Here is a 27,738-nt window from a genome sequence, read left to right as displayed (position 1 = left end):
CAGGGGGTCTTCCCAGCCAGCTCAGCCGAGGAGGGGGTCTCTCTCTCTCCCTACTGCAGGTGGAAGAGTCCCCACTGTGGGCAGGTTCTCAGAGAAGGTCAAGGTCCAAGGCCAGATGCCTCCAGGCTGAAGCGGGGCTTTGCTTGGTTTTCTGGATGGGGTGTGTGTTTGGGAGAGAGAGGCCGTCTGCACGTTGGGACAGCTGGACATCCCTCCTAGATAGGCTCCTTCACGTCATCTCCCCAGCCCTCCGGTCCCCCCCCACCAGCGCCCCCATGCAGACTGCTGCCCGCTTCCAGGGCAGGCACAGACAGGTGAGCACCCCGACTCTGCCTGGCTTACCTCGGCTCCCGACGGTGGGAGCAGGAAGGAGAAGCCCTCCACGCCCCTCACCTGCAGTCTTTGTTCAGCTGTGCCTTGGTTAAGCTTTGAGGCGGCTGCACCTGGCAGGGCTGGAGGCACCCAGCCTCGCCGGAGGGTCCACAGAACCGTTCCCGGACGGCTCTGGGGGCTCCAGCGCCACTGACTTCCTCAGTCTTCCCCGCACGGCCAGGGCCCAGCCCGCCTGCCAAGTCCTCTGGCTCCAGTTTCTCAGGCCGGCCCGGCGCTCACCTGGGGCAGAGCGGGATTGGGAGCCGGGCGCCAGGAGCGCAGTCGACCTGGGCGCGCCCGCAACGGGGCGGGGCCAAGGCGTCCCGGGGGCGGGGCGGGGCGGGGCGGGGCGGCTCCCGGGCTCCTGTCCAGCCCTCCCTGACTCACCCTGGCCGGCCCGCCCGGGAACTCTGCGGGAGTCCCGGCCGCTCCACTCCGAGGGACCCAGGTCTCGGGCCCAGCGTCCGTCCCGGAGCGGTGAGTAGGGGGCTGTGCGCTCCCCGGAGACGGGGTGGCGGGGTGAATGTCGGGCTGGGAGCTGGGGTCTGGCCGAGGGGAGGGCCCCGCTCCAGGTGCGCTCCCGCTGTGGCCTGGGGTGGGGGGGCACGGGGGACCCAGGAACTGGGTGGAAGCGCGCAGAGGCTTGTGTCCTGAGGGCCAGGCAGGCGGGGCAAGCGGAGCTGAGCTCAACAGGTCAGCGGCGACCTTGGGGGTCTTGACCTCTTTTGCCTTCCCCAGGAGCGGTGGGGGAGACTGGGCCCCAACGCATGCCCTGAGCCTTTCACAGCTGTGGCACCCCACCCCTTGGGGGTGCACACCAGCCTCCCCTCCGGAGCTCCTGGACTTGGGAGAATCCCCAGTCCCCCAAATCTGGGCACAAACAGATTGGAAGAGTCCCAGGCTGGGAGTCCACAGGCCTGGGGCCTGGTCCAAGATCTGCTCCTGAGAAGTGACCCCCGCCCCGGGCCTCAGTTTCCCGCTTGTGTAGAAGGCTTCTCTCAAAGCTACAAATGACTAAATTTCTGGTTTGCCCCTTTAGCGTGGAGGCTACGGCTGGGTGGGTTGGGGGGGGGGCTGGGCCATGAGCACCCACCTACAAGGTCCACCCCCAGCAGCAGCCCTATCTGGGGGAGGCACGGGGCTTGGGGAGGGTCTGAGCAATGAGAAGCGGAGGGTGAGGCATGCATGACTGGGGAGCAGAGGGTGCCAGGCTGATAAGACCCCCGCACCCCCAGCCGTCTCCTCCTCCGATGGTTTGGGCCTCAAGGCCTCAGTGCCACATTCTCTCCATGGTGGACCAGAGTGGGTGCCCTCAGACAGACAGGGGGTCAGGTGGGCGGGGCCTGAAGGCCACCTGTGACTGTGACCACTGGAGTACTTGAGCAGGTGACAGCTCTCCCCCAAGCCTGGAGTGTGGCACGGCCCTCGCAGCTGCACCCCCACAGCCCAAGAGCGGCTGGCAGGGAAAGTTAAGTGGGGCCCTCCTTGTTTTCCTCTCTACCCCTCCCCAGTCCTACAGTCCTCGTCCCAGGCTCCTCGTCGTCACCCCCCACCCTCCAGCTCTACTCAGACAAAGGGGGACCAGACTGTGTCTGCGGAAATTTAATGGCAGGTTCAGGATGATCAAGATTGAGTCATGGAGACAGATAATGATAATCCCAGCGCTGACGTCTGGGTCTACGTACGGATACACCGTGCTCCCTGGGAGCCACCGGGCTGGCCACATGGGAGCCCGACGGCTGTCACCACGCACCTGAAATGGCAGACAGGCTGGGAGGCACTGGAGCTGACACCCTCGTGAGACGCACCCTGAATAGTGCCACTTCTGTCCCCCGTGTTGCCATGCCTAGGTAAAGCTACTGAGTAGCAAAGGTGCCTGGATTTTGCAAGGCCGCAGCGGGCAGCTGGAAGGTCACCTATGTATGTACGGCACCCGCTGTCCTGGGCCTCCCTCATGCATAAACATGCATGCTCCATGCTGTGCCTTTTGGTGGCTATAAGGGACAGCCATCCCCTGGGGGGGGTTCTGAGCTGCCCTGGGCATATCACTATCAGATTAGCTACAGGTGCACAGGGACATTCTCGTGGGGCTGTGTGCTTGGGACAGGGAGTAAACAGAGCACAGGAGATGGACCGTGTGTGTGTGTGTGTGTGTGTGTAGGGGAGAGGAATCCTGTGCTCTGGGTACCCTCTCACGTGCACCTGGTTCTGAGGGAGTCAGGGGCTCACCGGGAATGGCCTCAGGGGAAGCAACCTTGTGCCCACCACCCCGACCCATGAATTCCTCCAGACTGAGGCGGGAGCCTCAGAGGGGATTAAGGGATGTGGACAGCCCAGTGGGCAGGGCCTGCTTCCTGTGTCAGTGTCCCCGCCCTCACCGTGTCCAGGAGTCACCCCAAAGCTTTCAGGGAACACAGGGACAGAGAAGGAGGCACAGGAGCCTTAGAGCAGGTGGCTGAGGTGTAGGACCCGGCTGGGAGACGGCAGGGAGGCCAGAGCAGTGCAGCCGGTGGCCCGAACGCTCCCTGCCTGGCACACTGTGCCCAGCGACAGGTGACCACAATGACAGGAGGCTCAGGCAGCCCGCAAAGGAACTCAGGGAATGTGGATCAGAGCAGCTTGGAGGGCAGCACGCGGGGTCCCTTAGGGGCCCCCACGTTTTGCTTTGCCCTGCGGCCTGTCCCTTGTGTATCTGCAGTAATGATATGTTGGTCTAAAATGAAACACAGGGACAGAGTGGGTCAGCTGCCCAGTCCCAGGCGTAGGTGTCACCCTGACAACTTTCCCTCAGCCATCCGTCACCTCTTGGTCACTCCGACACCCCCCACACACACACCTCTGCCCCCTTGCAGGTCTGGGCTCGGATTCTGGGCTTTAGCCCCTCGAGAAATTCAGGTGTCCTTGTCACCACCCACCCCCAGGGCTGACCAGGCATCAGCCTGGCCACTCCCTAACCCCTGGGGCCCCAGTAACCAGAGCCTGGCTCCAGCCGGCTTTTCCGGTTGGAAGTCGGAGGTGGTGCTGGGAGCGCCCCTGAAGGGGTGGGGGGGCACACACCCCGGAAGTCTGTGCTGGCAGTGTTGGGAGCAGAGAGCCAGGAGCTGCCCGGCTTAGAGCGTCAAGAGATGAAGGGGGAGTGCCTGGGATTGGGGAGAAAGTGACACAGGGGACAGTGGGTTGTGGACTGCCGCTCTGAGCTCTGAGGGGAGTCTGTGTAGCAGCAGGTGAGTGGTGAGATGGCAGTCCCTGGCTCTGGGAAGGAGGTGGGGTCTGGAGGCCAGGCTAACGGGGGAACAGGTGCACATAGCTGTTGGGGTTCTGCCAGTTTTTTTTCCTTACTATCAATTCATTTATTTGAGAGAGATCTCCCATATGCTGGCTCATTCCTCCAAATGCCCACAGTGGCTGAGGTGAGGAGCGGTGAGGAGGGGTGAGGAGGGGAGCGAGAATGGGGAATGGAAGCCAAGAGCTGGGAACTCAGTCCAAGTCTCCCAGGTGGGCAGCAGGGGCCCAGGTACTTGAGCCATCTCCTGCGGCTTCCCAGGGTGCCCGTTAGCAGGGAGCTAGAATTGGAAGCCAGGGCCAATCCCTAACCTGGACACTCCAATGTGGAGCACAGGCAGCAGAGCCACGGCACCAGACGCCTACCCCATCTTCTGGGTTGTAGCAGGGCCCACCGTGGATTGGGAGCTGGCTCCCATGTGGCTGGCTCCCCTGGAGGCCCCGTCCAGGGCGCCCCTTCTTGACGGTCTCTCTCTGTCCTGTCCTCCCCACCCCCACCCCCACCCCACGCCTGCAGGCACGATGATCCCCGTGGCAGAGTTCAAGCAGTTCACGGAGCAGCAGCCAGCGTTCAAGGTGCTCAAGCCCTGGTGGGACGTGCTGGCCGAGTACCTCACCGTGGCCATGCTCATGATCGGGGTCTTCGGCTGCACGCTCCAGGTGAGGGGTGTGGCCAAGGGCATGGGCGGGGCCGTCTGGAAGCCTTGTCTCCCGAGAGACAGGAAGCCTGCTGCCACTCCACTGCAAGTGGGAGCAGCACTTTGCATCATGATGGCATTCTGTGCGTTTTAACTGTTTAGCCCTAGACTATTTTTTTTTTAGCTACCTATTTGAGAGGGAGAGAGAGACAGAGATCTCTGGGGCTGCAGCAGAACTCCATCCAGGTCTCCCACGTGGGTGGCAGGGACCCAGCTACTTGGGCCATGCCCTGCTGCCTCCCAGGGTGTGCATTAGCAGGGAGTTGGAATTGGGAGCAGAGCTGGGACTTGGACATGGGATGTGGGGGTCCCAGTGGGCTCCCTAACTGGTTTACCAAACACCTCCTCCTGCCCCTGGAATCCAGATGGGGCTGGAATGCCAGCCGTGGACCACCTGGCAGAGGCTGCGGTCAGGGTGTTGTCCCCGGGGTGCTTCCCCCTGAGACCTGCGAGCAATAAGCTGTTCCATGGATCCTGGCAGCCCCAGCCATTCCTTGGCTTCTGCAGGACTTTCTTCCCTCTCCCAGGGACTTCGAAGAATTTGCAGAGAAAAAGTGGAATTTAAAGATGAGTTTGGGGGCGGTGTTCCTGGTGCAGCCAGCTAAGCCGCATCCTGCAATGCCAGCATCCGTATCAGAGCAACAGCTCGAGTCCCGGCTCCTCTACGTCCAATGCAGCTCCCTGCTAATGCACCTGGGGGGTTTCCCATGTGGGAAACCCCAGTGGAGTTCCAGGCTCCTGGCTCTGGCCTGGACCAGCCCTGGCTGTTACAGCCATTTAGAGAGTGAACCACAGGATGGAAGACATCTCTCTCTGTCACAGTCTCCTTTAAATATAGAAATCTTTTAAAAAAATAAAAGATGTTGGCTGGTGCCATGGCTCACTTGGCTAATCCTCCACCTGCAGCACTGGCACCCTGGGTTCTAGTCCCGGTTGGGGCGCCGGATTCTGTTCCGGTTGCTCCTCTTCCAGTCCAGCTCTCTGCTGTGGCCCGGGAAGGCAGTGGAGGATGGCCCAAGTGCTTGGGCCCTGCACCCCATGGGAGACCAGGAGGAAGCAGCTGGCTCGTGGCTTTGGATCGGCGCTGTGCACCGGCCATAAAAACCATTTGTGGGGGTGAACCAACGGAAGGAAGACCTTTCTGTCTCTTGCTTTCTCTTTCTCACTGTCTAACTCTGCCTGTCAAAAAATAAATAAATAAAAGATGTTTATTTTGATGCAACATTTTTTTAGAAATCCATGCACAGCTTTTTCATAATAAGCGTTCCTAGGGCCAGCACTGTGGAGCAATGGGTTAAGCTGCCACCTGCAGTACCATCATCCCATGTGGGCGCCAGTTCCACTCCTGGCTGCTCCACTTCTGATCCAACTCCCTGCTATGGCCTGGGAAAGCAGCAGAAGATGGCCCAAGTCCTTGGACCCCTGCCACCCACCTGGGAGACCTGGAAGAAACTCCTAGCTCCTGGCTTTGACCAGGCCCAGGCTCGGCTGTTGAGGCCATTTAGGGAGTGAACCAGCAGATGGAAGATCTGTCTGTCTGTCTCTCTTTCTCTCTATATAACTCTGCCTTTCAAGCAATTTAGTAAATTTTTTTTTAATTTAATTTAATTTTTTTTTTTTTTGACAGGCAGAGTGGATAGTGAGAGAGAGAGAGAGAGAGAGAAAGGTCTTCCTTTGCCGTTGGCTCACCCTCCAATGGCCGCCACGGCTGGCGCATTGTGCGGATCCAAAGCCAGGAGCCAGGTGCTTCTCCTGGTCTCCCATGTGGGTGCAGGGCCCAAGCACTTGGGCCATCCTCCACTGCCTTCCCGGGCCATAGCAGAGAGCTGGACTGGAAGAGGGGCAACTGGGACAGAATCCGGTGCCCTGATTGGGACTAGAACCCGGTGTGCTGGCGCCGCAAGGCGGAGGATTAGCCTGTTAAGCCACGGCGCCGGCCTAGTAAATTTTTTTTTTTTAAATTAAGTATTCACGGCCGGCGCCGCGGCGGCACACTGGGTTCTAGTCCCGGTCAGGGCACCGATCCTGTCCCGGTTGCCCCTCTTCCAGGCCAGCTCTCTGCTATGGCCAGGGAGTGCAGTGGAGGATGGCCCAAGTGCTTGGGCCCTGCACCCCATGGGAGACCAGGAGAAGCACCTGGCTCCTGCCATCGGATCAGCACGGTGCACCGGCCGCAGCGCGCCTACCGCAGCGGCCATTGGAGAGTGAACCAACGGCAAAAGGAAGACCTTTCTCTCTGTCTCTCTCTCACTGTCCACTCTGCCTGTCAAAAAAAAAAAAAAAAAAAATAAGTATTCACAAACTTTTTGAAGACCACTTGTATGCATAGATCTTAATTTTTTTCATCATAATAAACCTTTTAATTCAACATTCCCTTGAACTTTCCAAGGTACTCTTTTTTTTTTTTTTAAGATTTATTTTATTTATTTGAAAGACAGTTACAGAGAGAGATAGAGACAGAAAGAGAGGTCTTCCATCCACTGGTTCACTCCCCAGATGGCCGCAATGGCTGGAGCTGGGCCGATCTGAAGCTAGGAGTCAGGTGATTCTTCCAGGTCTCCCAAGTGGGTGCAGGGGCCCAAGCACTTGGGCCATCCTCCACTGCCTTCCCAGGCCACAGCAGAGAGCTGGATTGGAAGAGGAACAGCTGGGACTTGAACCGGTGCCCATATGGGATGCCGGCCCTTCAGACCAGGGCTTTAACCTGCTGTGCCACAGCGCCAGCCCCCCAAGGTACTCTTGTGTGTGTGTGCCTCTGTGTCTAAATGCTGTCTGGTGGGCATTTGGTACAGCAGCCGAGACACTGCCTGGGTCATCCACAGCCCGTACTGGAGTGTCTGGCTTCCAGTCCCAGCTCCACTTCCAATCCAGCTTTCTACTCAGGTCACCCTGGGAGGCAGCAGGTGCTGGCTCAAGGGCTTGGGTCCCTGCTCCCCCATGGGAGACTTGTTCTGAGTTCCATCTTGGTGCATTTCTGGCTCTTGTGGGCATTTTTTTTTTTTGACAGGCAGAGTGGACAGTGAGAGAGAGAGAGAGAGACAGAGAGAAAGGTCTTCCTTTGCCGTTGGTTCACCCTCCAATGGCCGCTGCGGTAGTGCGCTGCAGCCGGCGCACCACGCTGATCCGAAGGCAGGAGCCAGGTGCGTCTCCTGGTCTCCCATAGGGTGCAGGGGCCCAAGGACTTGGGCCATCCTCCACTGCCTTCCTGGGCCATAGCAGAGAGCAGGCCTGGAAGAGGGGCAACTGGGACAGAATTCGGTGCCCTGACAGGGACTAGAACCTGGTGTGCCGGCGCCACAGGCAGAGGATTAACCTAGTGAGCCACGGCGCTGGCCTCTTGTGGGCATTTGGGGAGTGAATCAGTGGATGGGAGCTTGTTCTCTCTCTCTCTGTTCAAATAAGAAAATAAAATAAAATACTTAAAAATTTAAGTAAAGGTTCTCATTCTATAAGGACACAGCCCTGTTAGATTAGGGTCCACCCTAACAGCCTCGTCTTAACTCAGCCCTTCTGCAAAGTTCTGATTTCCAAACAAGGCCACATTCCCACGCACTGCAGGGAGGGAGGGGCGAGGACTTCCGAATCTTTCGGAGGACACCATTCAACCCAACTCCTTTTCTCTGACCAGTCCGACACGGAGGTTTAGCGACCAACTCCTCCAAGCGTACAGCCAAAGTCAGGGCCGCTCGCTTCCCTCCCTCCCCCCAGCCGGCCCCTCACTCTCTTCCGCCCATCATCTCTCCCATCCCTAGGTGACGCAGGACAAGATCATCTGTCTGCCCAGTCACGAGTCCCGGGATAACGCATCCGAGGCCCCGTGCCGGCAGCTGCTGCCGCGGGGGGTCTCGGAGCAGATGGTGGGGGGGCTCCGGGAGGTGAGCGGCCTTAAGAACAACCTGGACCTGCAGCAGTACAGCTTCATCAACCAGCTCTGCTACGAGACGGCCCTCCACTGGTACGCCAAGTACTTCCCTTATCTGGTTGTCATTCACACGCTCATCTTCATGGTCTGCACCAGCTTCTGGTTCAAGTTCCCGGGGACCAGCTCCAAGATCGAACACTTCATCTCCATCCTGGGCAAGTGCTTCGATTCGCCGTGGACCACGCGGGCCCTGTCCGAGGTCTCCGGGGAGAACCACAAGAGCCCCGCCACGGGACGAACCACGGCGGCCGCGGCGGCCGCGGCAGGAGGACCGGGGCCCGGGCCGGGCAAGACAGGCGAGGGCGAGAAGGAGAAGGTGTTGGCGGAGCCGGAGAAGGTGGTGACCGAGCCGCCAGCCGTCACCCTGCTGGACAAGAAGGAGGGCGAGCAGGCCAAAGCCCTGTTTGAGAAGGTCAAGAAGTTCCGTGTCCACGTGGAGGAGGGGGACATCCTCCACAGCATGTACATCCGGCAGACAGTGCTCAAAGTGTGCAAGTTCTTCGCCATCCTGGTCTACAACTTGGTCTACGTGGAGAAGATCAGCTTCCTGGTGCCCTGCAGGGTGGAGACCTCCGAGGTCACGGGCTACGCCAGCTTCTGCTGCAACCACACAAAGGCCCACCTCTTCTCCAAGCTGGCCTTCTGCTACATCTCCTTCGTGTGCGTCTACGGGATCACCTGCCTCTACACGCTCTACTGGCTGTTCCACCGGCCGCTCAAGGAGTACTCCTTCCGGTCCGTGCGGGAGGAGACCGGCATGAACGACATCCCCGACGTCAAGAACGACTTTGCCTTCATGCTGCACCTCATCGACCAGTACGACTCGCTCTACTCCAAGCGCTTCGCCGTCTTCCTCTCCGAGGTCAGCGAGAGCCGCCTGAAGCAGCTCAACCTCAACCACGAGTGGACGCCGGAGAAGCTGCGGCAGAAGCTGCAGCGCAACGCGCGGGGCCGGCTGGAGCTGGCGCTGTGCATGCTCCCCGGCCTGCCCGACACCGTCTTTGAGCTCAGCGAGGTGGAGGCCCTGCGGCTGGAGGCCATCTGTGACATCACCTTCCCGCCGGGGCTCTCGCAGCTGGTGCACCTGCAAGAACTCAGCCTGCTGCACTCGCCGGCCCGGCTGCCCTTCTCCTCGCAGATCTTTCTGCGTGACAGGCTGAAGGTGATCCGCGTGAAATGCGAGGAGCTCCGGGAGGTGCCCCTCTGGGTGTTCGGCTTGCGGGGCTTGGAGGAGCTGCACCTGGAAGGGCTCTTCCCCCCGGAGCTGGCCCGGGCCGCCACCCTCGAGAGCCTGCGGGAGCTGAAGCAGCTCAAGGTGCTGTCCCTGCGCAGCAATGCCGGGAAGGTGCCGGCCAGCGTGACCGACGTGGCCGGGCACCTGCAGCGGCTCAGCCTGCACAATGACGGGGCCCGCCTGCTGGCCCTCAACAGCCTCAAGAAGCTGGCGGTGCTGCGGGAGCTGGAGCTGGTGGCCTGCGGCCTGGAGCGCATCCCCCACGCCGTCTTCAGCCTGGGCGCCCTGCAGGAACTCGACCTCAAGGACAACCACCTGCGCTCCATCGAGGAGGTCCTCAGCCTCCAGCACTGTCGGAAGCTGGTCACGCTCAGGCTGTGGCACAACCAGATCGCCTACGTGCCGGAGCACGTGCGGAAGCTCAGGAGCCTGGAGCAGCTCTTCCTCAGCTACAACAAGCTGGAGGCTCTGCCCCCCCAGCTCGGCCTGTGCTCTGGCCTCCGCCTGGTGGACGTGTCCCACAACGGACTGCGCTCCCTGCCGCCCGAGGTGGGCCTCCTGCAGAACCTGCAGCACCTGGATCTCTCCTACAACGCCCTGGAGCTCCTGCCCGAGGAGCTCTTCTTCTGCCGCAAGCTGCGGACGCTGCTTCTGGACTACAACCACCTGAGCCAGCTCTCACCGCACGTGGGGGCCCTGAGGACCCTCAGCCGCCTGGGGCTCAGGGGCAACCGCTTGGAGGTGTTGCCCGAAGAGCTTGGCAACTGCGGGGCCCTCAAGAAAGCCGGGCTGCTGGTGGAGGAGGCCCTCTACCAGGGCTTGCCTGCCGAGGTGCGGGAGAGGATGGGGGGGGAATGAAGCCAGGGCCTGGCGCAGGTCGGGGTCCAGGCCTCCAGCGCTGTTCCAGGCGAGGTGGCCCAGGGGCTGAGCCAGAAAGGTGGGGAGGGCAGAAGCAGGGGGAGCGCTGGTGATCAGCCTTGTGGAGCCGAGGCGAGATCCTGGGGCTGGTTTGTCTGGGGAAGGCCAGGCGGTTGTGGATTCGGGGTGGGGATTAACTCAGAGACCAAAACCCCACACACCCATGTTGTTGTTTTTCCTGCCTGGCTGCCTGCCTGCCCTCCAAGCCATTCCAGCTCGATTCTTGTGCTGTTTGTTGGGGTGGAGGGCACGTTCCGATGGGATTTTCTACCCTCTCCCCGCACACACAACCCAACAGCTTACATCTCTCCCAAGGAGGGGACAGACGCACACACAAGGGACCAGCCCCCCCACAAATGTCGGATGCTAATCCCTTCTTTATAAGAAGTTGTGCGCCACGGACACGGGAACCAGACCAGTGGTTCTCACCTCTGGCTGTGTGAGCTGGCGCACGAGGACGCATCCCAGGCCCCACCCAGGGAAAGACTCACTCAGGAGACTCCCAGGTAGCTCTGTGCAGGTGGTCCCAGCACGGTGGGAAACGCTGACCCAGGGAAGGGATGTCGGAGGGTCTCGATGCTGAGTGCCTCCCTCCTCGGGGAAGATGCTCTCACAGAGAGAGTTCTGCCGCTGGCTCCAGGCATCCCTGAGCTCCCGCATCAGGACACCTGGTGGACTCCCCAAGCTTGGCGGCCTTCTTCGGGTTAAGAACACCTGCCGTGGAGGAGACACCGTCCTGAGGGCACGTGGCGACTGTCAGGGGAGCTTAATAAATGAAGTGATGATGGGGGCTGAAGCCTTGACCTCGGATGTCCGCTGCCATTGTCGTCTGAGCTGTTTCATGGGACCAGCTGGGGACTTCTGCAGGCTGGAAGGCGGGGGGGGGGGGGGGGGAGTCTCCCGTGGAGTGGGCCAGGCATGGAAGGCGGCCCAGGGAAGGGGAGGGAACCCTCGTCAAAGTTGGAAGACCCTGGCACTGGGTCCGGGGTGGGGGTGGTCTTCTGCCCTTCTCTTTTCAGGAAAACCGTCTTCTTCGGCCTCCCATTTCTTTATTTTTTCTTGTACTTTTTTAAAGATTTATTCATTTGAAAGGCAGAGTTACGGAGAGACAGAGGCAGAGAGAGAGAGGTCTTCCAACCGCTGGTTCACTCCCTAGATAGCCACAACGGCTGGAGCTGAGCCAATCAGAAGCCAGAAGCCAGGAGCTTCTTCCAGGTCTTCCCACAGGGGTGCAGGAGCCCAAGGACTTGGACCATCTTCCACTGCTTTCCCAGGCCATAGCAGAGAGCCGGATAGGAAGTGGTGCAGCCGGGACTCGAACCGTCGCCCATGTGGGATGCCGGCACTGCAGGCGGCGGCTTTACCTGCTATGCCACAGCGCCGGCCCCTCAGCCTCCCGTTTCATCCTGTGAACTCCACACTGCGGGTGTCTTCCCCACCGCAGGAGCCCCCACAAGGCTTCCAGGCCCATCGTAAGGTGTTCCCGCCTGGGACCTGGAGTGGGCAGGGCACATGGCACAGCCTGCCTGGCCCTGGTCGCCTGGGGTTGCCCACCTGCGCACTAAGCCGCCCCCTCGCACCTCAAAGGGACCAGGGTTCCTGAGAGGTACACGCCCCAGCCCCTTCCAGACCACGAAGGAGCTGTCAAGACGGGGCGGGCACCTGCTGCCAGGCCCCATTCGCCCCTTGCATTCCCTGGCCGGGGCAGGTGCAGGGGACGTCTTCGGGTCTCCCTGACCCCCCACTCGTGGGTTTGGCCAGGAGCTCTGGTCTTGACCTTGGTGCCTTGGCAGAGGTCAGGGGTCACGCGGCTGCATTCCCAGGGCTCCCCCGCCCCCCGCCGCCTTGGCCAACCCTGAACTTTCTGGGGACTGGCTGGAAATTGAAAGCGCTCCCACAGTGCCTAATTATGGTGAGGAGACAGCACCGCGCGGCTACCAAAGGCCAGCTAGCAATTAAAGGGCTTCTAATGAAGCACTGTCCGAGGCGACAAAGGCGGTTCTGAGAGGGCGTGGCGGAGCGAGAGCCAAGCAGGAAGAGCCACGAGGTCGAGGGCGCACCGCCGCGGGAGACCACATCGGACCGCAGCACAGGACCCCGGCGTCAGGGGTGCGCACGCGCAGCAGAAGTCCGGCGTTCGCGCATGCGCACCGCGGTGACTGCGGGGTTGCACGTTGCCAGCCGCGAGCTCTAGGTGGCGTCATCCTTCGGGCTGGGGCGAAGCGCGCACGCGCGGAGGGTCTCACGCGGGAAGGGCGGGTGCGCCCCGCGGGCATGCGCCAGGCAGGGCGAGACGGCGGCTCGGCGGGGTCATCCGGGCGCAGGCGCAGTGCGGTGTTTGTCTGCCGGACTGACGGGCGGCCGGGCGGTGCGCGGCGGCGGCGGCGGCGGGGAAGATGGCGGCGTCCTCCCTGGAGCAGAAGCTGTCCCGCCTGGAAGCAAAGCTGAAGCAGGAGAACCGCGAGGCCCGGCGGAGGATCGACCTCAACCTGGATATCAGCCCCCAGCGGCCCAGGCCCAGTAAGCACGGCGGCGTGGGGGAGGGGGCGGGCGGGGCGGGGCGCGCGCCGCGGGAGGCCCCGCCCCCGCCGAGGCCCCGCCCCCGCTTCCGGGGCGCCGGAGCTCCTCCTCCTCGCCCTCCTGCCGTCGGCTCGCGCTGGGAGAGGGTCACGGTGACCCGGGCGGGGGAGGCCGCCGCCGGCCCGAGGGCCCCCACTGTCCGGCCGGACCCCGCGCCCGATGGCCCGCCCTCCTCGCCGCGGGGCTCGGAGGTTGCCAGCCGCTGCGAGCCGGGCTCCGCGCCGCCGTGACCGCCGCCGGACGCCTCCCCTTGGGGCCCAGGCGTGGCGGAGGGAGCCCCGCTGCCCCCGGCTTGGCCCGCGCACGCCTGGGCTGGGGACACCTGAGGTCACACAAAGCCCTCCTGCCCGGCGTGTCATTCTGAAGGCTCTCCCCTTTGCTCTCTGTGCGACCGTGTCTGGGGGTCACTCGTCCACTCGGCACAGCCTCGTCGCTGGGCCCGCCCTTGCGCCCTCCCCCCGCCCGAGACCCCGGGTACCGGTTCCAGCGGCCTGGTCACTGGGGCGGAAGTCACTGTGGCCCTTCCCCCCGCACCCGCCTGCCCCGGGGACACCTGAGGCCAGTGCGGCTCTGGGCGCCCCAGCAGGTGCACACCTGTTCTGCCCACCGCCTCAGTGCCTGCCTCCGTGACATCTTGTCCTAGGGCAGCATCTGCCCCCCCTCATCTCCACGCACACCTGGCACCACTGCGCCCGCTTGTGGCTTGTGTCGCAGATCCCCATCAAGTCCCTGCACCTGCAGGGAGTAAGTCCTCCTCCCTGCGGAGCCTCTGCCTGGCCTGCTCTTGGGTCTCTGGACCCAGCAAGATGCCCCCCCCTTGTGTTCCCCTGTGACACACAGGCGCCTTTTAGCCTGTCGAGCTCCGTGTCGGGTCACCCTGGGGGCAAGGGAAAAGGACCCCTCCCTGGTCACGCAGCCGCCCTGCACAGCTTGACTGCACTCCCACATCCAGAGTCCACTCCCCATCCTTCCCTCTCTGCCCCGGGCCGGCGTGGGCTGCTCCCTGGGGAGTCTGTTGGGAACCCAAGTGCTGGCACTGGACGCAGCCCAGCGCAGGACACACAGGGTCCCTGCTGGGGTCCGCAGGGCTGCCCTCCCTGGCCCCAGCGCGGAGGAGACCAGACTGGGTAGGGGCCCAGGGCTCCTGTCCTGGCCCAGGCCGTCCCGGAGCAGAGAGGAGCCCCGCAGGTGTCTGTGTCTGTCAGCTCCATCCCGCCCTCCCATCTCTGTTGGTTTCCACCCATCTCTGCAGTCCGGTGCCTCGAGCCTCCCACCCCACCCCTGCTCCTTGTTATGATTTGATTTCTTTTCTTTTGGACAAATCGGTCATTTCTGTTGTGATTTATCGTGGTGTTGTTTTTTTTTCTTCCTTTTCCCCCCATCCAGTTATTGTGATCACTCTAAGCCCTGCTCCTGCCCCGTCCCAACGAGCAGGTACCAGCCTTTTTATCATCGCCGCTTGGACATCTGCACCATCAACCTAACCGCTGCCCGGCTGCAGAATGCCACCCCATCCCCTGTGCTGTGTGTGTCCCCGTCTCCTCCTCGCGCGCGCGCTCACTCCACACGGGCGGCCGGCGGCACCCGGCCCTGGCTCTGCGCCTTCCCACCTGCCCTCTGCCATTCTCCCTGGGCTCAGGCTCCCTAGAGAAGGCAGCGTGCCACCCTCCGGCACGGGAGCCCGTCACCCGTGTGTGTGTATGTGTGTGTGAGTGAGGAAGTTGGGCCAGGCAGGCGCACGCCTCACCAGGCAAGAGGGGGGCCAGTCAGATGCATGTTTGATCCAGCTCGACCATTGGAGTGGCTCCTGTCTGTCGTCCGCCTCCCTGCGCTGGGCGGCCGTACCTGCTCTGGTCACAGGTGGGACAGTGCGGCTGCACCAGGGCTCTCCTGGTGGGCAGTGAGCTCACTCCCAGTGGGGGAGAAGGTTCTAGCAGGCTGAGGGGCTGCACAGGGGCCAGTCAGGGAAAGCGCTGCAGGATGAGGAGTTTGAGAAAGTCTCGGAGGAAACTGAACAGCCTCGCTCAGGCCCCAGCACAGGTGCTGGTGTGTTTAGGAGCAGATGGGCCAGTTCTTACGGCGCGCGGTGTAGCACACAGGTGTGTGTGTGTGTGTGTGTGAGGGGGGGGGGGAGAGCGGGGGCGCTGACACTGTCCGTGTGTGGGGTGTGTGCCGTGTGTGTGTGCACACGGAGGAGACAGGCTGGCTGTGTCCTGTCTGCACGTGTGTGGGTGTGTGCCATGTGTGTGTGCACACGGAGGAGACAGGCTGGCTCTGTCCTGTCTGCATGTGTGTGGGGTGTGTGCCGTGTGTGTGTGCACACGGAGGAGACAGGCTGGCTGTGTCCTGTCTGCATGTGTGTGGGGTGTGTGTGCCGTGTGTGTGTGCACACGGAGGAGACAGGCTGGCTGTGTCCTGTCTGCATGTGTGTGGGGTGTGTGTGCCGTGTGTGTGTGCACACGGAGGAGACAGGCTGGCTGTGTCCTGTCTGCATGTGTGTGGGGTGTGTGCCGTGTGTGTGTGCACACGGAGGAGACAGGCTGGCTGTGTCCTGTCTGCACGTGTGTGGGGTGTGCGCTGTGTGTGTGTGTGTGCACACGGAGGAGACAGGCTGGCTGTGTCCTGTCTGCACGTGTATGGGTGTGTGTGCCGTGTGTGTGTGTGCACATGGAGGAGACAGGCTGGCTGTGTCCTGTCTGCACGTGTGTGGGGTGTGTGTGCCGTGTGTGTGTGCACACGGAGGAGACAGGCTGGCTGTGTCCTGTCTGCACGTGTGTGGGGTGTGTGCCATGTGTGTGTGTGCACACGGAGGAGACAGGCTGGCTGTGTCCCTGTCTGCACGTGTGTGGGTGTGTGCCGTGTGTGTGTGCACACAGAGGAGACAGGCTGGCTGTGTCCTGTCTGCACGTGTGTGGGGTGTGTGTGCCGTGTGTGTGTGTGCACACGGAGGAGACAGGCTGGCTGTGTCCTGTCTGCACGTGTGTGGGTGTGTGTGCCATGTGTGTGTGTGCACACGGAGGAGACAGGCTGGCTGTGTCCTGTCTCACGTGTGTGGGTGTGTGTGCCGTGTGTGTGTGTGCACATGGAGGAGACAGGCTGGCTCTGTCCTGTCTGCACGTGTGTGGGGTGTGTGCCATGTGTGTGTGTGCACACGGAGGAGACAGGCTGGCTGTGTCCTGTCTGCACGTGTGTGGGTGTGTGCCGTGTGTGTGTGCACACGGAGGAGACAGGCTGGCTCTGTCCTGTCTGCACATGTGTGGGGTGTGTGTGCCATGTGTGTGTGTGCACACGGAGGAGACAGGCTGGCTGTGTCCTGTCTGCATGTGTGTGGGGTGTGTGCCGTGTGTGTGTGCACACGGAGGAGACAGGCTGGCTCTGTCCCTGTCTGCATGTGTGTGGGTGTGTGCCGTGTGTGTGTGTGCACACGGAGGAGACAGGCTGGCTGTGTCCTGTCTGCACGTGTGTGGGTGTGTGCCGTGTGTGTGTGCACATGGAGGAGACAGGCTGGCTGTGTCCTGTCTGCACGTGTGTGGGGTGTGTGTGCCGTGTATGTGTGTGCACATGGAGGAGACAGGCTGGCTCTGTCCCTGTCTGCACGTGTGTGGGGTGTGTGCCATGTGTGTGTGTGTGCACACGGAGGAGACAGGCTGGCTCTGTCCCTGTCTGCACGTGTGTGGGGTGTGTGCCGTGTGTGTGTGTGCACACGGAGGAGACAGGCTGGCTGTGTCCTGTCTGCACGTGTGTGGGGTGTGTGCCGTGTATGTGTGCACACGGAGGAGACAGGCTGGCTGTGTCCTGTCTGCACGTGTGTGGGTGTGTGCCGTGTGTGTGTGCACACAGAGGAGACAGGCTGGCTCTGTCCTGTCTGCACGTGTGTGGGGTGTGTGTGCCATGTGTGTGTGTGTGCACACGGAGGAGACAGGCTGGCTGTGTCCTGTCTGCACATGTGTGGGGTGTGTGCCATGTGTGTGTGTGCACATGGAGGAGACAGGCTGGCTGTGTCCTGTCTGCACGTGTGTGGGGTGTGTGTGCCGTGTGTGTGTGTGCACACGGAGGAGACAGGCTGGCTGTGTCCTGTCTGCACGTGTGTGGGGTGTGCGCCATGTGTGTGTGTGCACACGGAGGAGACAGGCTGGCTGTGTCCTGTCTGCACGTGTGTGGGGTGTGTGCCATGTGTGTGTGTGCACACGGAGGAGACAGGCTGGCTGTGTCCTGTCTGCACGTGTGTGGGGTGTGTGTGCCGTGTGTGTGTGCACACGGAGGAGACAGGCTGGCTGTGTCCTGTCTGCATGTGTGTGGGGTGTGTGCCGTGTGTGTGTGCACACGGAGGAGACAGGCTGGCTCTGTCCCTGTCTGCACGTGTGTGGGGTGTGTGCCGTGTGTGTGTGTGTGCACACGGAGGAGACAGGCTGGCTGTGTCCTGTCTGCACGTGTGTGGGTGTGTGCCGTGTGTGTGTGCACATGGAGGAGACAGGCTGGCTGTGTCCTGTCTGCACGTGTGTGGGGTGTGTGTGCCGTGTATGTGTGTGCACATGGAGGAGACAGGCTGGCTCTGTCCCTGTCTGCACGTGTGTGGGGTGTGTGCCATGTGTGTGTGTGTGCACACGGAGGAGACAGGCTGGCTGTGTCCTGTCTGCACGTGTGTGGGTGTGTGCCGTGTGTGTGTGCACACGGAGGAGACAGGCTGGCTCTGTCCTGTCTGCACGTGTGTGGGGTGTGTGTGCTGTGTGTGTGTGTGCACATGGAGGAGACAGGCTGGCTCTGTCCTGTCTGCACGTGTGTGGGTGTGTGCCGTGTGTGTGTGTGCACATGGAGGAGACAGGCTGGCTCTGTCCTGTCTGCACGTGTGTGGGGTGTGTGCCATGTGTGTGTGTGCACACGGAGGAGACAGGCTGGCTGTGTCCTGTCTGCACGTGTGTGGGGTGTGTGCCGTGTGTGTGTGTGCACACGGAGGAGACAGGCTGGCTCTGTCCTGTCTGCACGTGTGTGGGGTGTGTGTGCCGTGTGTGTGTGCACACGGAGGAGACAGGCTGGCTGTATCCTGTCTGCACGTGTGTGGGGTGTGCGCCATGTGTGTGTGTGCACACGGAGGAGACAGGCTGGCTGTGTCCTGTCTGCACGTGTGTGGGGTGTGTGCCATGTGTGTGTGTGCACACGGAGGAGACAGGCTGGCTCTGTCCCTGTCTGCATGTGTGTGGGTGTGTGCCGTGTGTGTGTGTGCACACAGAGGAGACAGGCTGGCTGTGTCCTGTCTGCATGTGTGTGGGGTGTGTGTGCTGGCACCTGTGTGTGTGCATGTTGGGCGGGCAGCCGGTCTGTCCATGGTTCTTGTCAACAGGTGTGTTCCCCTGCATGGCCTCCCACTCTCATTCATTCATTCACCTCTCTCTCTCTCTCCCTCTCCCCATGTCCCGTCGCACTCTCACTCTACCCTCCTGACCTGCTGTGTGGCCATCCCCATCTCTGTGACCTCTCTTCGTAGGGCCTTTGTGTGACTCCCGCACACACCCACACACATTCACTCCCCTGCCCCCCTCAGTCGCCCTCAGAGCCCCACTGTGCTCTGGGTTGTGGGGCCAGCAGTCTCTTCCCTGAGCTTTGGGGCAGCCCTCCAAGGGCAGCACACACGGGGGGAGGCTGGGGCTATGATCGTCTCCCCCATGAGCCTGCGGTGCAGGCAGGGGCTTGGGCAGCCCCCCGGGCAGTGGGGAGGAGAAGCGGGCAGGGTCTGAGGAGGTGGGGGACCCTCAGGAGCTGGGAGGGGTTGGACTGTGATTAGGGTGGTGGGAGTGGGCAGGGGAGGTGAGGCCTCCAGGCCAGTTGAGAGCACAGGGCCTGGCCTCGTCCCCAGCTCCCTGGAGTCCTGTGTCCGGGCCAGACCCGAGTGGGACTTAGCGGCCTTCTCAGCCCACAGGTCGGCATCCTGTGCCTGCCCCTGCAGCTGGCTGTGATCGGGGACCAGGTCAGCGGGGCCAGGAGAGGGCCTGGCTGCCGGTGCCCCTGCCGTGTCTCTGCTCGGTGGTCCGCAGGAGCTAGGAGGATGGGGGGCCGGGGGCGAGGCAGGAAGTGAGGGGCTGTCTGCTGAGGCTGGGGGAGAGCCAGGCGCCCTTGGGAGGGGGAGCCTTGGAGGGCCTGGGGGCAGTGCCCTGAGGGGCCAGCAGGTCAGGGCTGCACTGTTCTCCTGGCCCCTGCTGGTCCCCCCAGTTGTTAGCTGAGCACAGGGAGACCCCGAGCTCCACAGGGGCCTGCTCTGTCCTGGTCCCGGGTCTTGGCTCCTGTCTGTCTGTCTGTCTCCTGCCCCCCCACCTCCTAACGCCGGGTGCCCGCTGCCTGCCCGCTGCCCGCCCTGCCCCCTGCCTGTAGCATGCCCGAGCTGTCCGCATGCAGGCTGCTGGAAGACCCCAACCTATGCCTGGCCCAGTCTCCCACCCCCTCCTGCCGGCCTCTGGAGGGCCCGTGCCACCCGGACCCCCTCACCCCAGGACGCAGGCACAGCCGGGGTCCTGCCCCAGTGGCCCTGGTTGTGCCCTTGGTCAGCCTGCTGGCCTGAGAGTGGGGCAGGGCAGCTGAGCTCTCCCGGGGGTCTGCCAGGTCCAGGATTGCCAGCAGCACAGGGCCCCGGCGGCTCCTGGCAGACTTCCGGTCCTTGTGTGGTCAGAGCGCAGGTGTGGAGGCCGGAACAGAGGGCCCCCCTCAGCCCCCTCATTGCTCTGTCATCATAGACTTTGGGACACACCCTCCCCTGCCAGCCCGCTCTTCCCAGGTCTGGGGGCTAGGAGAAGGCCCCCCAAGGATCCCCCCTGGGGATAGGGAGGGAGGACCCAGTTCCCCCAGCCAGCAGAGCAGGGACTGGACCCGCCTGGCTGAGGCGTACCAGGGAAGGGAAGTTGAGAGTCCCCACCCCTTCATCCCGGGGTACCTGACCTCACCCCCTGTGCACCCCTGGTTCTCACCCCCTCAGCCCTGCAGCTTCCACTGGCCAATGATGGGGGCAGCCGCTCGCCGTCCTCAGAGAGCTCCCCGCAGCACCCCACGCCCCCCGCCCGGCCCCGCCACATGCTGGGGCTGCCGCCCACCCTGTTCACCCCACGCAGTATGGAGAGGTGAGCCGCGGGCCGGGGCTGGCTGGGAGGGGGTGCCAGTTGACTTCAGGTGGGTCAGGACCTCCCTCCACCGGCACCACTCCCTGTCCCCACAGCATTGAGATCGACCAGAAGCTGCAGGAGATCATGAAGCAGACGGGTTACCTGACCATCGGGGGCCAGGTACTGCCCCGCGCCTGCGCCCGGGCCTCCGGGAGGGGGTGGGGGGGCAGGACCCCTGCTGGGCTGAAGGGAGCAGAGGCCCCGCGACCTCCAGCCTCACTCCCCTCACCAGCGCTACCAGGCGGAAATCAATGACCTGGAAAACCTGGGCGAGATGGGCAGCGGCACCTGCGGCCAGGTGTGGAAGATGCGCTTCCGGAAGACCGGCCACGTCATCGCCGTCAAGGTGAGCGGGTGCCCCCGGCCCGGGCGCGGCCCCAGCGGCCACGTAGCGTTGCGGTGCTGAGGCTCGGTCCCTCCCTGCCGGCAGCAAATGCGGCGCTCGGGGAACAAGGAGGAGAACAAGCGCATCCTCATGGACCTGGACGTGGTGCTCAAGAGCCACGACTGCCCCTACATCGTGCAGTGCTTCGGCACCTTCATCACCAACGTGAGCCGCCCGCCTGCCCGCCCGCCCCGAGCCCTGCGCGGTGGGGGGGCTGGCTGACCGGTGCCTGCGCCCCTCCCGCAGACGGACGTCTTCATCGCCATGGAGCTCATGGGCACCTGCGCCGAGAAGCTCAAGAAGCGGATGCAGGGCCCCATCCCGGAGCGCATCCTGGGCAAGATGACCGTGGCGGTGAGCGGCCGGCCCGCGGGCGGGCGGGGGGGCGGGCGGCCCGGGCCCTGCGGCCCTCACAGCCCCGCGTGCCCCCCGCCGCAGATCGTGAAGGCGCTGTACTACCTGAAGGAGAAGCACGGCGTGATCCACCGCGACGTCAAGCCCTCCAACATCCTGCTGGACGAGCGGGGCCAGATCAAGCTCTGCGACTTCGGCATCAGTGGCCGCCTGGTGGACTCCAAGGCCAAAACGCGGAGTGCCGGCTGTGCCGCCTACATGGCCGTGAGTGGGGGTCACTGTGGGCGGGGGAGGCCAGCCCCGCCCCAGGGGTTCATCTTGCCCCTCCCTCCCCGCAGCCTGAGCGCATCGACCCCCCGGACCCCACTAAGCCCGACTACGACATCCGGGCGGACGTGTGGAGCCTGGGCATCTCCTTGGTGAGCGCGGCCCTACCTCCCTCCCCCGGGGCCAGACCTCCTGGGGGCACGGTGGGCGGGTGCACCGGAGCCCAGCCCCTCCCATCCAGCCTCACGTGTCCTGCAGGTGGAGCTGGCCACGGGGCAGTTTCCCTACAAGAACTGCAAGACAGACTTCGAGGTCCTCACCAAAGTCTTGCAGGAGGAGCCCCCACTCCTGCCGGGCCACATGGGCTTCTCGGGGGACTTCCAGTCCTTCGTCAAAGACTGGTGAGGACCCCGTGCGGGGGTGGGAGGGCACGCCCTGATATGGCGGGGAACAGCTGCTGGGGAGGCTCAGGCTGGAGCTGGGGCCCTGGGTGCTGCAGACTGGGTTTAGATCCTGCCAAAGCTGGCCCCCTGGACGTCTGGCAAGGTGACCCTGCAGGAGGCGGCCACGCCCATCTTCCCTGGGGAGCTCCGCCCACCCTGCTGTGGAGCATCTTGCCTGTTCACACCGTGCTGGGCCAGGGCACTTCAGGGACATATTGCTGGCCGGGTCCCAGCCTCTGAACGGACTGGGAAGACCCGGGTCCGCTCACAGCGGGGAGCTGAGCTGGGAGGAGCCAGGCCCCCTCCAGGCTCTCACCTGACTCCCCCCCCCCTCCCTGCAGCCTTACTAAAGACCACAGGAAGAGACCAAAGTATAATAAGCTACTTGTAAGTACCGGCCGCTGGCAGCCCCTCCCCTGCCGTTCCGGAAGCCCCCTGGAGCCCTGGGGGGAAGGCCCCTGTCCTGAGCCCTGCCCCTCGCGCCTGCAGGAACACAGCTTCATCAAGCGCTACGAGACACTTGAGGTGGACGTGGCGTCCTGGTTCAAGGACGTCATGGCGAAGACTGAGTCGCCGCGGACTAGTGGCGTCCTGAGCCAGCACCACCTGCCCTTCTTCAGGTAGCCGCGCGGCAGCGGCTCGCCCCCAGGGGCCAGGGGCGTGGCCACCGGCCCCCTCCCCACCCGGCCCCCCAGCTGCCTGCCAGGGGAGACCTGGGACCTGGACGGCCGCGAGGGCTGAGGACAGACAGTAGGGGGCGCTCGTCCGCCCCTCCCTCCCTGCCCACCAGCCGTGGACAGACAGGCCCACCAGCCCCCAACCCCTCCCGCTCCGGGCTGCGCCGGCCATGCCGTCCGCAGACAGACAGACACTGTGAACGGAAGACAGCAGGCCGCGAGCAGACTCGCTATTTATTCCGTCGTAACCTCCGGCTGGGGCCCCGCACCCCCAGGGCGAGGCACCCCCTCCGCCCCTCCCCACGCACATGCTCCTCCGCGCCTCCCTCCCGCCGCCTCCCTCTCTACCTCTCTGCCCCCAGGACTTCCGCTGCCTCCCGCCCTGCCTCTCCCTGGCCCAGGGTGGCCCTGTGGGTGTTGTGACCGCAGCCGCACCCGGGCTGGCTTCTGCCCCCCTTTCTCTCTCTCTCTCTGTCTCTCTTTGATCTCAGGGGGTCCTTTTTGGAGTTTATTGTATTTTATTGTACTTGGGCGTTGGGGGGGAGCTTGTCCTCGTGGGGTTCGTGGGTACCTCCAGACATTTTACCAAAGTCAGGTTTAGCTGCTTGTGAGGGGCGGCCCAGGGAGCGGGGCTGGGCCACCGTTGCTCCTCAGGCCTGGTGTGGGCCCGGGGGGCTCCGGGGGCTCCTCCCCCAGGGCTGGAGTTGGCCGTGGCTTGGGGTGAGCTGAGCTCAGGAGGTGCAGGGAGCCGGGATGCACGCCGCCCTGGCCGCCGCCCTGGCCGCACGGGACGGCCTTCAGGGAAGGTGGGCGCAGGGTGTGGTGGGAGTGACAGGGAGGTGCTTGGAGGGACTCAGAGACAGGGGCGGGGCTGTGGGCTGGAGGAGGGGCCTGGAGGGAGTCAGGAGTTGAGGGCAAAGGGAGTGAACGTGGGGGTTTGCGGAAGTGAAGGCCTGGCAGGGGGATGGGGACCTGCAGTGGCTCCCCGGCAGGAATGCCCCCGCTCACCCCGAGCCACGGTCCCCGGCACACCCTGGAGCTGGTCCCTAGGAGCCAGCTGCGCAGGACGGGGGGGGGGGGGGGGTTCCTTGGTGATGCGTGCAAATCAGGCGGGCAAGGAAACGGGAAAACAAACCACAGACAAAACCCGAGCTGCACCAAAGCGAGGAGCCCCGCTGGATCTGGGGGAGCAGCTAGGCTCAGGCCCACAGCAGCCCCTTCCCCGACTCCCGTTACAATATCCACGAGATGCTGCATGTGTACAATGTAGTAGATGTCACCGCCTCCCCCCCCCCCCCGGAGGCAAGGCCACCCTCTCCCATCCTGGGCCCCTTTGTGAGGGACCCCTGGTGGGGAGCCCACAGGCCCGGCCCTGCCTGCCCGGCCGAGTCCCGCCCCATGGTCTTTGCTGGTATCTAGGAGGTCACTGGGGCTGGGGCGTGGGGATGGCTCAGGCGAAGGCTGGGCTGCCTGGTTTTATTTTTATTTAACTTTATTTTCTGTTGTGTGTGTGTCTGCCCGGCCCCTCCCCTTCAGTGTTATGTGGGAGCCCTGGGGGAGTCTCTCCTACCTCCCTGCCTCCCCCAAGACCTCCCCCTCGGTCACCAGCCACCCCTCTGGACCAGACAGAGGGCGGACGGGGCAGGCAGGGGCCTGGGGTGGTGTGGCCGAGCCCACCGGCCCACAGACCCCCTCTCAGGCCGCCAGTATTGTCCCGTCCCTTTTTAAAAACGAAATGCCCTTGTTTGTAAATCCTTAGAGCTTGAGAATAAACCACCCCCACACACCTTCTCTTCCGCGGAGTCTGGCGTGTATGTCTTGTCATGACCAGCGGGCAGCCGGCCTGGTGCCCACAGAGGAAACTGAGGCAGAGCAGGGAGTGGGCTGAGCCGCCAGTCAGGTGGCTGCTGGCAAGGGGCTCCACCCGCTCCAGCAGGCTCAGGTCGCGCTGGGCTGCAGCCTTTAATCCCACAGGCCTTGGGAGCCAGCTCTGGTGTCAGCCCCTTAGGCCGCCGCCCCCGCTCCCCGCCGGTCTCGGGGGCCACCCAGCGAAGGACAGAGCCGCCTGTGCTGGTGCCTCTGAGAGCGGCGACCTCAGCGGGGGCAGCATGCTGGGCCCTGCGCTCCTGCTCTTGGTCTTGCTGCCTCGGGCCTGCCTCTCGCCCAGCGGGCCGCCCGGTACGTACAGCTGGGGGACCCTGGGCCCATCATTCTCCTGTCGCCCCTGCCCAGCTTGACCACGTGTCCACCCCGCCTCGGGGGTCCCATCCATTCCGGGCTGGCATCCTCCAAGCCCCAGCGGCCACTGTGGTGGTGGGGGAATGGTTTGGGCGATAGTCTGGGGCGACCCCGAGAGCTCGGAGCCCTTGCGGACCAGGACCCCGCTGAGCGCCTCCAAAGGCAAGGAGGCAGGCACCGTCCATCGCAGAGGGGAGACCCCCCCCCGCCTCTGCTGCCCTCGGCCTGGGAATGTGGAGCTGGGCACATGGGGCGCCCACCCGCTGAAGGGCCGCGGCTGTTTGAGGGCCCCTGGCTCCCCGCCGTCCCTGCGGGTGCCGGCACTGACTCCCCAAACAAGGGGAGCGGCCTTCGACAGTGCGACGCACCTGCACCCGGAATTCCCTCACCCACTTTGCAGACAGAAGGGGGCAGGAGAGACTTCCCCAGGCACGCCCAGAGCGCTGACCCCGGTGGCCTCAGCTACTGGGCCGAGCCGTCCCCGGGGGGCGCATCAGACGGCCCCCTGCGGAGGACGCCGCGTGTGACTGGACCCAGGGGAGGCCGCCCCCAGGACCGTATCCCTTTCCCCAGGGAGGCGGCGGGGGCAAGGAGGTCGGGTCGTTTTACCCAGGGCCCGAGGGGCAGCTCGACCTCTCCCCCATGTGTGCCGCCCTCCCCGATCTCCCCCAGCGCCCCCGTTCCCTGCGGCGCCCGGGCCCTGGCTGCGCAGACCCTTGTTCAGTCTGGAGCTGTCGGACGCCGAGGACGCCTTCCCGCGCCGCGCGGGGCCGCTCGAGGTCCCCGCCGACAGCCGCGTGTTCGTGCAGGTGCGGATACCCGGAGGCCCCCAAGGGCAGCAGGGCGCAGGTGGGGCTCGGCCACCCTGATGGGATGGCGCCTCCGTCCCCCAGGCGGCCCTGGCCCGTCCCTCCCCGCGCTGGAACCTGGCCCTGCACCGCTGCTCGGTGACGCCGTCCTCGCGCCCGGCCCTGGGGCCCGCCCTGGTGCTGCTGCGCGCAGGCTGCCCCGCCGACGCCTCGGTAGCCTTCCCGCCGCCGCCGCCCCCCGGCGCCACAAGCCCCGTACGCTTCAGCTTCCGCCTGCGCCCGGTCTTCAACGCCTCGGTGCAGTTCCTGCACTGCCAGCTGAGCCGCTGTCGCCGCCTCCGGGGAGTCCGCCCGGCGCCTGCACCTCTGACGCAGCCGCCGCCGCCGCCACCGCCATCGCGGGTGCGCGAGCGCAAAGACGGGAACCGGGACGCCAGGAGCCCCTTGCGCCGCGAACGGGGGCTCCAGCGCATCTCTGGAAGCTGAAAGAGGCTCTGGCGGGTTGGGGAGCTGGGGTTCCTGGAGGTTGTGGGAGGTCTGGGGGCGGGAATACCGTGGGGGCTGGGTACAGACGCACTAAGGGGTCACATCTCTGGGCACCTGGTGCTGTTTCCCAGGTTAGGTGCCGAGAGCCGGGTGGGAGCTTGTCTTTGAGGGGCTGACATCTGGGGGTCTTCCGTGGACTCAAGCCCCAAGGGGCCGGACTGCCAGACACCCGGTGGTGGCCTCTTGGCTCTGGGGGAGAGCTGGACGCTCAGGCCTCTCGGGGGTCCTGGACAGCAGACCCAGGATTCCGGGGCCCTCATGCCCACCCCACCCCCGTCTCCCCCCAGTGTCTGCCTCAGGATGCGGCGTGCGCGGGCGCCGGCGAGAACCTCGGCGCCGACAGCCCCCACCTGCACACGCTCACACAGCCCATCGTGGTCACGGTGCCGCGGCCGCCCCCCAGTGAGCGAGCAGGGAGGGGGTGGTCCTGGGGCACGTGGGAAGGACATGTGCACCCGGGGCCGGCTCTCAGTTTTGCACTCCTCACAGGGCCGCCCAAGAGCATCCCGGGCAGGGCCGTGCGCCCGGAGCCGCCCGCGTCCGCCCCCGCAGCCCTAGAGCCCGCGCCGGTGGTGGCGCTGGTGCTGGCGGCCTTCGTGCTGGGCGCCGCGCTGGCCGCTGGCCTTGGCCTAGTGTGCGCGCACTCAGGTACGGGTCCCCGCCCTGCTGGGACCTCCGCGGGTGCCCCAGGCTACTCCCGCCTAGCTGGCGCGCCAGGAGCCGGGCCACCTGCAGGCTCGCCTCCGCCGCTCCCGCAGCAGCCTCCCACCGCAGCCGGCTCCTCCCTTGCAGCGCCGCCGCCCGCAGGCCCGCCCGCAAGAGCCTTGCCCAGCGCGCCCCAAGCCCGGAGACCCCAGTGAGGCAGGTGAGGGAGGTGCACGGGGAGGGAGGAATAGCGCGCTTCCTCCGCTACGGACGCACCGTCCTGAAGTGTGTTACGCAGGGGACCCCCTCGCTAATCCGTATTTTTAGGGGCGAGAAGATGAGGCACCCTAGGAAGTGAGGTGACGTGCCCAAGGTCACAGCACGAGGGGCAGCTGGGATTAGAACTCGGGGAGTGGGGCGCCCGCCATGGACTGCAGGCTCTGGCGGGGCAGGAGGGGCCTCAAAACTTCGGAGAGAATTCGGGGTTCAGAGCCACGTGCCGCTTTCACCCCGGCACACAGAGTCGCGGAGGAGGCCAGGCTGGGTCTGCGGGAAGGCGGGTGGCCCGCCCAGCGTCCCGACATTCGCTCAGCCACGGCCGCCTGTCCCCAGGCGCGGCGCGCTCCCAGCGGGGTCCGGAGAGCCACCCGGGATACGAACCGGCAGTCCGAGACCCCGGACCCGAGGGGACCGCGACTTCGGCGCTTCTCCCCCGCCCCCCGCCCGCCCGAGCTCAAAGTAAACCTGTGCACTGACCGGCTGAGTTCTGGAGAAGTCAGTGAGGGGCCCTGACGCGGGAGGCCGGAAGGGGTGGCGCAAGGGGGTCAGGCGGGGCTCATGCGCCCACGTCCAGGGGGGCACAGATGTGTCCGGGGGGGCCCCCGAGAGCGTCTGGCCTCAGACACAAAGCGGCACCCAGCCCCACCCCCACCCCGCACCTGCCCACCTGTTTCTCCGCTTGCCCACGCCCCCCGCCTCGCTGGGGTGGACGCCCCCGTGGATTGTCCTTATAGGGTTTTGCTTATTTCATTGGCGAGAGTACGCCCCCCGCCTGTTGGTTCACTCCCCAAAGGCCCACAACGGCTGGGGCTGGGCCAGGCTGAAGCCGGGACCCATAAGCTCCATCCCGGCCCCACGTGGGCGGCAGGGCCCCAAGCGCGGGAGCCGGAGCCGGGACTCGAACCCAGGCCTTGGGACGTGAGACGCAGGGGTCCCGACCGCTA

General features: G+C 64.4%; 3 protein-coding genes across 5 annotated transcripts; all 3 read left to right on the top strand.

The window, feature by feature from the left end:
* Positions 1–774: 774 nt before the first annotated feature.
* LRRC8E (leucine rich repeat containing 8 VRAC subunit E) lies at positions 775–11,230 on the top strand. The gene is made up of 3 exons (XM_062178645.1): positions 775–849; positions 4,172–4,314; positions 8,105–11,230. Exons 2-3 carry the CDS (start codon positions 4,177–4,179, stop codon positions 10,364–10,366), a joined length of 2,400 nt encoding a protein of 799 aa, XP_062034629.1. The 5' UTR covers positions 775–849; positions 4,172–4,176; the 3' UTR covers positions 10,367–11,230.
* A 1,538-nt stretch (positions 11,231–12,768) lies between these two features.
* MAP2K7 (mitogen-activated protein kinase kinase 7) lies at positions 12,769–24,068 on the top strand. Of its 3 annotated transcripts, none has more exons than XM_062179526.1 (12): positions 12,769–12,946; positions 14,393–14,440; positions 19,968–20,109; positions 20,205–20,271; positions 20,384–20,497; positions 20,582–20,701; positions 20,783–20,890; positions 20,975–21,154; positions 21,229–21,309; positions 21,416–21,558; positions 21,942–21,987; positions 22,090–24,068. In XM_062179526.1, the coding sequence occupies exons 1-12, from the start codon at positions 12,823–12,825 to the stop codon at positions 22,222–22,224; spliced, it is 1,308 nt and encodes a 435-aa protein (XP_062035510.1). In that variant the 5' UTR covers positions 12,769–12,822; the 3' UTR covers positions 22,225–24,068. The 3 variants fall into 3 exon arrangements, with proteins under 3 accessions (XP_062035510.1, XP_062035511.1, XP_062035512.1); XM_062179528.1 differs by lacking the exon at positions 12,769–12,946 and adding an exon at positions 13,581–13,750; XM_062179527.1 differs by lacking the exon at positions 14,393–14,440.
* A 259-nt stretch (positions 24,069–24,327) lies between these two features.
* Positions 24,328–27,294, top strand: TGFBR3L (transforming growth factor beta receptor 3 like). The gene is made up of 7 exons (XM_062179530.1): positions 24,328–24,455; positions 25,188–25,324; positions 25,409–25,726; positions 26,158–26,272; positions 26,360–26,518; positions 26,663–26,735; positions 27,128–27,294. The coding sequence occupies exons 1-6, from the start codon at positions 24,386–24,388 to the stop codon at positions 26,728–26,730; spliced, it is 867 nt and encodes a 288-aa protein (XP_062035514.1). The 5' UTR covers positions 24,328–24,385; the 3' UTR covers positions 26,731–26,735; positions 27,128–27,294.
* The last annotated feature ends 444 nt before the right edge of the window (positions 27,295–27,738 follow it).

This window comes from Lepus europaeus, chromosome 20, assembly GCF_033115175.1.
Source record: "Lepus europaeus isolate LE1 chromosome 20, mLepTim1.pri, whole genome shotgun sequence".
Classification (NCBI taxonomy): Eukaryota; Metazoa; Chordata; class Mammalia; order Lagomorpha; family Leporidae; genus Lepus; species Lepus europaeus.
Note: the sequence above shows the minus strand (reverse complement) of the source record. Positions and strands in the feature narration are given on the sequence as shown.